The sequence below is a fragment of the Balaenoptera acutorostrata genome, chromosome 9, assembly GCF_949987535.1.
Source record: "Balaenoptera acutorostrata chromosome 9, mBalAcu1.1, whole genome shotgun sequence".
NCBI lineage: Eukaryota > Metazoa > Chordata > Mammalia > Artiodactyla > Balaenopteridae > Balaenoptera > Balaenoptera acutorostrata.
In genome coordinates, this window is record NC_080072.1 from 913,344 (window position 1) to 923,908 (window position 10,565).

The window sequence follows — 10,565 nt, forward strand, 5'->3', positions numbered from 1 at the left end:
GAGACAGGTGCCCCCCACTCTACCCAGTGAGAGCGTTCCCCAAGAAGGCTCCAGGAGGGCTTGCCTGCCTCTCCTGCCCCAAAGTCCCGCTGCTGAGCGTTCAGGGAGCTGCTGACCCCACAGTACGTCTTTCCTCGGGCATGGCTGCCTGTGGCCACGATGGGCTATGTAGACAAAGCCATCCTGAGGGGAGACCACCGAGGCATGTGTGGCCTCATGGGGAGTAGAGGCTGCCAGTCAGGTGCCCTGGGAGACCCCCCCCCCGTCCCCCCTCTTCCAGCTGCACTTCCCCCCTGGGGCTTCGGAGGGCAGCTGGCCAGCCTGTCTTGATGGACCACTGTCCTGTGGCTCTGGTGCTGCCTGGAACTGGTGCCTCACCCCCGTGGCCTCCCTGTTACATACACCATAGACTGTGGGCCCTGACACTCTGCCCAACCCTGAGACTAAGAGCTGGGGAAATGGATGTGAGGCCTCCCATGCCAGGTACCACGTACCTCGAGTGAGCTGCCCACACGCACTTGCCGCCAGGCCGCCTGTGCATCTACGATGGGTGGACGCCCTCAGCCCTCACTGCACCTTCCATTCTTACAGGCTCGCCAACCTCGGGTCCCACCTCCTCGAAGACCACTCCCACCCACGGAACCACGACTGGGCCCCCTTCATCCACCACAGGGCCCCCTTCCACACCCACACCCACTCCCAAGACTGTGTCAATGACTTCCACAGGAACTTCCACACCAATAGGACACTCGTCGACCATGCCACCCATGCCACAGACCACCAGCACCTTGACCTCCAGTGTGACCACCCCCACGGTGATCCCATTAACCTCACCCAACATCACCACGAGCATCACCACCGCCACCCAGAGGATATGCTGCTATTTGAATGACACGTATTATGCCCCAGGTACCCAAGCTTTTCATTCTGACTCAGGCAATGCAGGCTGGCGGGACTTTGCTTTCCCAGTGCCTAGGGGTCAGTTGAAGGTCTAAACTGGGGGCTTGCTTGGGAAGCTGGATGCCAGCACGGGTGGATGTCTCCGTGGCCAGCCCCATGTGCTGCCACCACAAATCGGGGAAGTGAGGGTGGTGTGGACTTCTCTCTCGTGGCCTCTGTGGGGACCCACCTGGGTACTCTGGTGGCCAGCCCTGTGTGGACGGGGTAAGGACTGGGTCTTTCCCCTTGCAGGTGAGCTGGTGTACAACAGCACACAAGGAGACACCTGCTACTACGTGAACTGCTCGCTGGAGTGCACCCTCGAGATCTTCAACTGGTCCTGCCCATCCACACCCTCCCCAACTCCCAGCCCATCCATACCCACCACCCGGCCATCCATGGCATCCAGTGTGCCGTCCACCACCAAGCCCCCTGCATGCCTGGACTTCGATCCTCCCAGACAGGTCTGTGTCTGTGGGTGGCTTTTTTCCCCTCGGGCACACACACCCACTATCTGGGCATTCAAAGCCCCAGGCGCTACCTTTCTGCTGGTCATGCCCCTGCCCCTATGCCCCACATCCCCAGTTGGGCCAAGGCTTTAGGCAGCTTCCTGGGCTCAGGGTCTGCTGCGGCCCTCCTACCTTCTCTCCCACGCGCCCCTTGCTGTAGTGAGGTGGCTGGCGGGTTGCCCTTCACCTTCAGCCTCCTGGGCAGGGCTCTTAGGTGCTCACCTGGGGCCACCCCTCCTGCGTGAGCCTGGGTGCCAGGCTGGTGCCGCTGACCCTGTGCCCTCCCCGCCTGCAGGAGAACGAGGCCTGGTGGCTGTGTAACTGCACCATGGCCATCTGCAAGTACAACAACACCGTGGAGCTCGTGGAGGTGAAGTGCGACCCCCCACCCATGCCCACCTGCTCCAACGGCCTCATGCCAGTGCGCGTCGAGGACCCCGACAAGTGCTGCTGGCACTGGGAGTGTGACTGTAAGCCTGGCGCCGCAGAGACCCTCCCCACCTGCTCCCCACTGTGTGTGTGTGTGTGGGGGGGGGGCTGCAGACCCCAGGGGGTCGTGATGGCTTTGATGGCTGAGCACCCACAGAGAGTCAGGCCCACGTTTGGAGCAATTTCTCACGCCTCCTGCTTATTCCCCATCTCAGACCAGGGGTCCGGGGGGAGGGAGGGGTTTGCCTGGTGGAGCGTGGCCACCGCCGAGGGGCCTGGGGCGGGGGTGGGGGGGCAGAGCTGGAGTTGGAACCGAGGCCTGGCCGCTGCCAGCTGAGTGCGGAGGGCACTCTTGGGGTCCAGATGTCCCACATGCCCCAGGAACCAGACTTCGGGGCTTCCCTCAGTGTCGGCTTGCCCTTCCCACCTGACCCTTGACCCTTGGTCCCTGTCCTTGACCCTGTCCCTGTCCCAGCCCCCAGCCCATGGCTCGGCACTGGCTCACCCCAGCTCCCTCTGCAGGCTACTGCACGGGCTGGGGGGACACGCACTACGCCACCTTCGATGGGCTCTACTACAGCTACCAGGGCAACTGCACGTACGTGCTGGTGGAGGAGATCACCCCCACCATAGACAACTTCGGGGTCTACATCGACAACTACCACTGTGACGTCAGCAGCCAAGTGTCTTGCCCCCGCGCGCTCATCGTGCGCCACGAGACCCAGGAGGTGCTGATCAAGACCGTGCACACGATGCCCATGAGGGTGCAGGTGCGTTGGCTGGGGAGGGGTGTCCACGGCGGGGCGCACTGATGAAGGCTCCCTCGGCCGGTGGGAGGCTGGGCTTCCTCCCCCAGAGCCAGGCTTGGAGAGGGCAGGGTGGCGCTCAGCAGACACATTTCTGTGTCTGGCCCTTTGGAGGCGTTCAGGGACCCCTTGACCTCCCCCTCTCATGCCCCTGCCACCCACCCTGGGCACAGGTCTCTGTGGCAGAAGCCCCCTCCCTGAGGACAGGGGTGAATGGGGAGGGGCTCTGAACACACTGCATAGGGTTGTTGGTTCCCGTGGCCTGGGGAGTCCTACCCCCTGCATGAGGGCCCCCAGGTCTCCGGGGGATTCTGAGGACAGCGGCCCTGCCACCTTGCCCCTGAGACGAGTCAGGACAAGGATCTGGCCCAGCGCGGTGGAAAGGAAGAGGGGAAGGGGGAGTGGGGCGGGCAGAGATCCCCCCACTGAGCGCTCAGCCTTAGGACAGGTGGGGGTGGGGTGACCCCAGGTGCTCTCTGGAGGCACAGCTTGTCCCGCCCTGCTGGCCTTCCCTGACCCCAGATGTCTCGGCCACAGGTGCAGGTCAACAGGCAGGCTGTGGCGCTGCCCTATAAGAAGTACGGGCTGCAGGTGTACCAGTCAGGCATCAAGTACGTGGTGGACATCCCTGAGCTGGGCGCCCTCATCTCCTACGACAGCCTTTCCTTCTCCATCCGGCTGCCCTACCACCGGTTCAGCAACAACACGAAGGGCCGGTGTGGTGAGCCTCTCGGCCCCTGTGCCCTGCCCCAGGGAGGGTGTCCGGGCTGCGGCTGGCCGTGGGCACCTGCCCCCGCAGCTGTGGTTCTCAGCGCTGTGCAGGCCCCCACCGCCTTATCTGGGTTTGGCCCCTGTGGGAAGCCAGTAGGAGCCTAGTCTAGTCTGTGCCCTCGGCCCCGGCCAGCCGGCCACCAGGGACCTGGGCTGGGAGGTGGGGGGTGGTCCCGGGGGCTTGCCCAGCCTACTGGATGGCTGGGCTCGGCTCAGGGACACGTGGCCTTCCCGCCGACACAGGCACGTGCACCAACAACACCTCGGATGACTGCATGCTGCCCAGCGGGGAGGTCGTCACCAGCTGCGAGGTTGCGGCTGACCACTGGGTGGTGAACGACCCCTCGGAGCCGCACTGTCCCCACAGGGGCTTCACCACCGAGCGACCGGCCACCTGGCCGTCGGTGGGCAGCAGCACGACCACCAGGACGGGCTCTCCGTCTCCACTCTGCGAGCTCATCAAGGACAGGTGATCCTGCCCTGGGCCCAGCTGCACCCCCGCTGGTCTGCAGAGAAGAGGCCACAGGGGCTGAGCCTGGGGCTGGGAAGGCAGAAGGAGGCCACAGTGGGACCCAGGACTCGGGCTTCTGATTTCCATGGGGCTGAGTGGCCCGTAAGGTGTCCCTGTGCCCTTTGTGACCTCCCCCCATCTCTCCTGCCTTCTGGGCTGGTGCAGGGGCGGCTGAGCTTGAATCCTGGGTAGACCAGTTGACCCGGGACAGAGTTCGCATCCAAGACTGATGTTGGGGAGGGGTATTTGGGCTTAGACAGAGAGGGGGCGCTCCCAAAGCTGGCATCCCGGGGAGCTCGTCCACAGAGGTGGGTGAGTCGGGGCTGGAAGGCCCCCTGCTGGCATTGCTGGAGGGGGGATCTTGGCACCCCGTGGCTGTTTAGACACGAAGCTTCCATCTCGGGGCCCGAGCACAGCGCCTCCTCCTCGGGCCACAGTGCTCGTCCCCCTACCCCAAGGCCAGCCCCGTGCTCTGCTCCCACCCTCAGCCCACGGGCGCCTGTCTGGTGGTGCAGGCTGAGCCGGGCCCCGGGGGACAGCCCAGGTGGAGGTGCTGGGCAGGGGGTAGTGTGAGAGCGGCGGGGGCGCCGGCCAGACCATGACCTGCAGCCCTCCACCCGCAGCTTGTTCGCCCCGTGCCACGCTGTGGCATCCCCCAAGCACTACTACGAAGCCTGCATATCCGACAGCCTCACTGTGCCCGACTCAAGCCTGGAGTGCGCCAGCCTGCAGACATACGCAGCCCTCTGTGCCCAGGAGGGCATCTGTGTCGACTGGCGGAGCCACTCTGGCGGGGCCTGCCGTGAGTGCCTGCCCGCCCCGTCCCGGGCTCTGCTGGGCGCTGTGCCGGAAGCCGGACTGGGGTGGGGGGCCCGGCCACCAGAAGAGCAGCCTTGCTCAGCACCCGGCGGGCTGGGCCCCCTCCTCGTGGCTCGGGACAGCATGGGGGGCTGAGCCCACGCTCAGCCCCTGCGGGTGGGTGGGGTCCCGTTTGGGAGGGGTTGGGCAGGATGTCACTTGGGGGTAGGGTGGGGGACACAGGCTTCCCCCCTCTGACTCTGGGCCCTCGGTTCCTGCCCCCTCCCCACAGTGGTGACGTGCCCGGAGCACCGAGAGTACCGGGCCTGTGGTCCCGTGGAGGAGCCCACCTGCAAGTCCAGGTCAGTCACCGTGGATGCGTCGGGGCGGCGGGCTGGCCCTCTGACCGTGCTCCTGGGCAGTGTGTCTGGGCTGGTCGTCCAGTCTGTCCGCTCGCCGTCTCACGATGCTCTCCCCCGTAGCCACACCCAGGCAAAGAGCCCACGTCTGGTGGAAGGCTGCTTCTGTCCCAAGGGCACCACCAGCTACGCGTCCGGCTTCGACGTCTGCGTGGACCTGTGCGGTAGGCTGCCTGCCAAAGGGTGCTCCTCCTCCCTGGGGCTGAGGCCAGCTCCCACGTGCTGGGGCTGTGCTCATGGGGCTGTGCTCACGGGGCCTGTCTCCTTCCTTCCTAGGCTGCGTGGGGCCCGACAACTTGCCCAGAGAGGTAGGCCAACACCCTTGGTGCTGGGACTGGACGCTCCCACGAGCCCTGCCTTTTGGGAGGTGGGATGGGCTGGAATGAGAACCTGGGACCCTTGGAGGCTACAATGAGTGATGAGTGATTTAAGCCCTGGAAGGCCGAGCTAGCAGGGGGGTCCACCCACTAGCCATTTGACGCTCTGTCTACACCTGCGGCGGCGTCTGCAGTGTTGAGCGTGTCTCCTGCACGGGGTTGGTTCTTTAGCTCCACGCTGTGTGAGCCCCACAGAGACATGTGGTGCGTCTGCCACGCGCCAGGCCTGTGTGTGCACACGCTGGTGAGCAGGGCTCGGTTGTGGTGTGAGTGTCCTGGCCCAGAACCTGCCCCGTGCGCTCAGAGCAGGGAGGGCGCGGGCTTTCCCGCAGGCCGCCCGGTGCAGTGCTGCCTCGGTCTGACTGGCGCCCTCTCTCCCCCTGTTCCCCCCTCCTCCCTGCAGTTTGGGGAGCACTTCGAGTTCGACTGCAAGGACTGCATCTGCCTGGAGGGGGGCAGCGGCATCATCTGCAGGCCCAAGACATGCCACCCGGTACCCTTTGTGGAGTGCAAGGAGGACGGCACCTACACTGTCACAGAGGTCGACCCCGCCAACACCTGCTGCAACATCACCTCCTGCGGTAAGGCGCCCGCGGGGCAGGGAGCGGGCCTGGCCCTGCTGCCGCGTGGTTTCTGGAGGTGGGGGCCTCAGGGCGTGTCCGCAGGAGAGTGGGCATTGGTGGGGCCATGGGGGTCCAGGCCCCGGGTCCCTCTGCTGCGGGACCCAGCCCTGCGCGGGGTGGCGTCGGGGCTCGGCCAGCTAGGGGCCGTGCTCACTGGGGCGTCTCCCCCGTCTCCAGCGTGCAACGCCAGCCTGTGTAGGGGGAAGCCCCCGCTGTGCCAGCTGGGCTTCGAGGTGAAGAGCGAGATGGTCCCTGGGAGGTGCTGCCCCTTCTACTCGTGTGGTAGGTGGGCCGGGGTCGGGGAGGAAGGAGGTCTAGGCCAGGCAGCGGGCCGGGGCTGGGCGGCGGTGTGATGGGGGAATGGGGAGGCGGGGGGTGGGGCTGAAGTGGCTCCTGCCTGGGGGCTCAAGTTCTGCCCGGTGGACGCACCCAGCCCAGTCCGCTGGCTCTGCGTCCACGTGGGCTCAGGCAGGACAGTCTGACCTTCGTTCCTGTTCTTCCTCCCAAGTGCCCAAGGGCGTGTGTGTTCTCAGGAACGCTGAGTACCAGGTGAACCCTGACGGGCTGCGGGGAGCGGGGCGGGGTGCACAGGGGGCTTCGGGGCGTGGGGTTTGACAGGCTCTTGGCTGGCCCGGTGAGGGGCCCTGCTCTGGGGGCTCTCGGCACCCGGGGCACCCAGCTCCCCTGCCGGTGACGGGGGGCGGTGCCCTGGAGGAGGGGAGGTGCCTTGGAGGCCCCGCCTCACCCGCCCGCCCTGTGCCCGAAGCCCGGTTCTCCAGTCTTCTCCTCCAAGTGCGAGAACTGCATGTGCACCAAACACAGAGAGAACGCCACGCAGCTCAACGCCATCTCCTGCACCCACGTGCCTTGCAACACCTCCTGCAACCACGTAAGCAGCCCCTGCCCAGACAGGTGCGGCCCGCCCACCGCCGTCCCCCCGCAGCCCTTCCTCTGTCGACGCCGACCCGCCCGGTGTCCTGCAGGGCTTTGAGCTGGTGGACGTCCCCGGCGAGTGTTGCAAGAAGTGCCAGCAGACCCAGTGCATCATCGTCATCAACCGGCCCGGCAGCCAGAACCTGGTCCTGAAGGTGCACACGCCTGTCCTTCCCCGCCCGGGGCAAGGCTGAGTCTCCCCCCTGGGGCCGCAAGGCTGTACACGTCCTGTCTCTTATCAGGACACCTGCCATGGGATTTTGGCCCCCTCTCCCTTCCCCCCCACGCCCTGGGTAATCCAGGATGGTCTCACCTTGAGATCTTTAACTCAGCTCCCTCTGAAAGACACCTTTTCCAGATCAGGTCACCTCTGTGGGATGCGGGGGTTAGGATGTGGACTCGTCTGTGGACTACAGGCTGGTAGTCCCTGGGCCCCTCCTGGGTGCCGCCGGCCTGGTGGCCCTGGGCCTGTGGGCTGCACTTGGCAGGGTGGTCGGGGAGCTGCCAGGTGTCTCCAGTTGCCTTTCTGGGTGGGACTCCTGCCAGGCCTCACACAGACCCTCCTCTGCCCCACAGCCCGGGGACATGAAGAGAGACCCCCTGAACAACTGTACCTTCTTCAGCTGCATGAAGATACATGGCCAGTTCATCTCATCCGTCTCCAACATCACCTGCCCCGACTTTGACCCCAGCACCTGCCTCCCGGTGAGCGGGCCCGTCACTGCTGGGAGTGGGGGTCCCCGACGTTCCTGAGCGGCTGGGCCTCCAGCCTGGAGGGTCTGCTGCGGGCCCTTATGCAGGAACGGCCGCTTCCGCCCCCGTGGCAAGAGGGGGGCTGTTACTGCTGGGGGAGGCCTGCGAGTCCCAGCTGTTTCTCCTTCCCGCCAGGGCTCCGTCACACTCATGCCCAATGGCTGCTGCAGGAAATGTGAGTTCGGGCGGGCGGCTCCTGGGGCACGGGCACGGCGGCCTGGCAGTGGGTTCCACCCGGGCCCCTTGAAGGGAGAAGAGCACAAGGGGATGGTGCCCCGGGAATCTTGTCCCCTCTGTGCCACTCTCAGCTGGACGCTGAGTTCGAGGGCATCACCTGGGGTGCCCAGGAAGCCTGAATCCCTTCCTGAGGAGAAGCAGGACAGAGCTCAGCTTGCTTGAGGGCGGCCGAGGTGGGGTGCTTGGGGAGGGGAGAGGAAGCAGTGAGGGGGAGTGGGAGGGCCCTGGATGGTGGAGACCTCCCGAGCCTCTGCCCCCTCTCCCCAGGCCTCCCTCGCAATGAGACCAGGATCTTCTGCTCCACCGTCCCTGTCGTCAGGGAAATTTCGCACAATGGCTGCACCAAGTTGGTCACCATGAACGATTGCTCTGGGTCCTGCGAGACCTTCGCCATGTGAGTCTCAGGCCGCGAGTGGCCCTGGTGGGGACAGCGGGGGGGGCGGGGCGGGGAGGCTGCGTCCACACCAGCAGGCGGTGACCCACTCACCCCGGCTGCTCTGCAGGTACTCGGCCAAGGCCCAGTCCCTGGACCACAGCTGCTCCTGCTGCAAGGAGCAGAGCACCAGCCAGCGGGAGGTGATGCTGCAGTGCCCGGGCGGGGGCTTGCTCCGTCACACCTACACCCACATCGACAGCTGTCTGTGCCAGGACACCGTGTGCGAGCTGCCCCCCCAGCGCAGGGCCCGGCGCTCTGGCCCCAGGGACCTGGGCCCGGGGCGGGGGTGAGTGGGGGGCGCTCGGCCACCCGTGCCCCGCCTCCACCATCCGTACACCCCCTCCCATTGACCCTCTGAGCTTCCTCGCCTCCTAAGCTGACCTTCTCTCTGCGGATATTTATTTTCCAAGCCTTTGTTCGATTCTTTGCTTTCCAAAATAAACTCAGGCAGAGACACCATGCTGCTGTGCTTCAGTAGAGGCTGGGCGTCTGGGTGGGCCGCCGTGCACGGCCAAGGTCTGGCTGATTCCTGGGGAGCGAGTGGGGTCCGGCCACCAGGCTCTGCACACAGGATCGGGGGGACACAGTGCACAGGTGCCTGGCCTGGCTTTGGCAAACCCCAGAAGGCACTGTCCTGCCCTATCCTGCCCTTGGCGTGCATGAAGCCCTGGCTGGGCCACCAGATGCAGGTGGCCCCCCCCTGCAGGAAGCCCTCTGAGCCCAAATGTGTGAAAAAGGACTCAGTCCCTTTCGCAGCCATTACGCTGCATGTGCACCTGTTTGTGTGCATGTGAGTCTGTGTTTGCATATGTGACCTGCATGTGAATGTGCACACGTTTGCATGTGTGTGTGAAATGCGCGTCCCCCTGGGGAAAATAGAGAAGGTCCTGGTCCACAGATGGGGACAGCATGCCGATGCCTGCTGCAAAAAATGACAAAAAGTGACCTTATGGGTCCTTCCGGGCTGCTGTAAAGCAACTGGCAGGGCCGTCAGACCCTCCAGACAGACTCGCAGAGCCTCCGGCTGGCTCTGGGTACCGGGCCGGGAAGCGGCCCTGTGTGCGTGTGTGTGTCCATGTGTCCACATGCCCACGTGTGTCTGGGGAGCTGCTTTGTGAACTGGCTGAGATACCAGAATGGGAATTCTAGGGAACGGACCCTCTGGTCCTTTTACGGTAGAGCGAGGCTGGCGGCCGTGGAAACCCACGAGGTTGGGAGGGGAGCAGTTGCTTCTCTCTGACCAGGTGGTGAGGGAGTGGGAGCCCTGGGTTCCTGGGCTGAGGACCCCCAGGTGTAATAATCCAACCTGTGAGTGTCCTTGGAGACCTAAGGGGAGGGCACTCTCCCCCCAGGGCCCAGGTACAGTCTGCTGTCACATTTACACCTGATACCTGTCTGCCACATGTACACCTGGCTGATGGGTGCTGGATGAAGCTGCCCAGGGCCCAACCGGGCTTGCACAGGGCGGACCCAGGCCCCCTACCTCCCCTCCACCCACTGCCTCCTGCCAAGCGGGGCTGAGGCCGCTGCCCTCCCCTCAGCCACCTGACTCCCTCCCCCACTTGACCCCCACCTGACACCAGGTCAGGACACCCCAGCACAGCAACACCATCCTGGATCCCGGGCTCCTGGTGACTTCAGGAGCTCACACTGCCCCTGGCCCAGCCCGTGGACTCCTAGGTGGTCAGTTGGCCTGGGCTGGCCTTGGAGCCACCAAGTCCCCTCTTAAAGCAGAAGGTTTGTTAAGGGGACAGAGGGGTTGTCCACCCGTGCTTGGTGGCCACGTGGGGTCCTGGGTGCCTCAGAACCAGCCCTGCCAGTAAGCGGTCACTGAGCCCACCCCAGGCTCTCAGCTGTTCCTCTGTCCCGCCTGGGCCATGAACCGTTCGCTCAGTGTGTGGCCTGTTGCCTGGACCTGGACCCGAGCCCCAGGCCCGGCAGCTCCAGCACCAGCTGCAGAACCTGTAGGACGGGACCGGGGGGAGGGCGCCGGGGCCGGCGCCGGGTCAGGGGGAGGTGTCAGG

The 10,565-nt window shown here is 65.3% G+C and overlaps 1 protein-coding gene across 1 annotated transcript in view; it reads left to right on the plus strand.

Annotated features, from left to right (window-relative positions):
- The window catches only part of MUC2 (mucin 2, oligomeric mucus/gel-forming), a 32,014-nt gene extending 23,061 nt beyond the window's left edge, over positions 1 to 8,953 (plus strand). Inside the window, exons 31-50 of the mRNA XM_057552393.1 lie at positions 28 to 168; positions 592 to 909; positions 1,192 to 1,403; positions 1,744 to 1,918; positions 2,400 to 2,647; positions 3,221 to 3,404; positions 3,698 to 3,923; positions 4,589 to 4,767; positions 5,056 to 5,125; positions 5,246 to 5,346; positions 5,459 to 5,490; positions 5,963 to 6,140; positions 6,360 to 6,464; positions 6,691 to 6,731; positions 6,949 to 7,071; positions 7,166 to 7,270; positions 7,692 to 7,820; positions 8,004 to 8,043; positions 8,373 to 8,499; positions 8,609 to 8,953. Coding sequence (XP_057408376.1) covers positions 28 to 168; positions 592 to 909; positions 1,192 to 1,403; positions 1,744 to 1,918; positions 2,400 to 2,647; positions 3,221 to 3,404; positions 3,698 to 3,923; positions 4,589 to 4,767; positions 5,056 to 5,125; positions 5,246 to 5,346; positions 5,459 to 5,490; positions 5,963 to 6,140; positions 6,360 to 6,464; positions 6,691 to 6,731; positions 6,949 to 7,071; positions 7,166 to 7,270; positions 7,692 to 7,820; positions 8,004 to 8,043; positions 8,373 to 8,499; positions 8,609 to 8,831 — 2,957 coding nt within the window. The 3' untranslated portion in view covers positions 8,832 to 8,953. The remainder of the gene's footprint in view (positions 1 to 27; positions 169 to 591; positions 910 to 1,191; positions 1,404 to 1,743; positions 1,919 to 2,399; positions 2,648 to 3,220; positions 3,405 to 3,697; positions 3,924 to 4,588; positions 4,768 to 5,055; positions 5,126 to 5,245; positions 5,347 to 5,458; positions 5,491 to 5,962; positions 6,141 to 6,359; positions 6,465 to 6,690; positions 6,732 to 6,948; positions 7,072 to 7,165; positions 7,271 to 7,691; positions 7,821 to 8,003; positions 8,044 to 8,372; positions 8,500 to 8,608) is intronic.
- Positions 8,954 to 10,565: the final 1,612 nt, after the last annotated feature.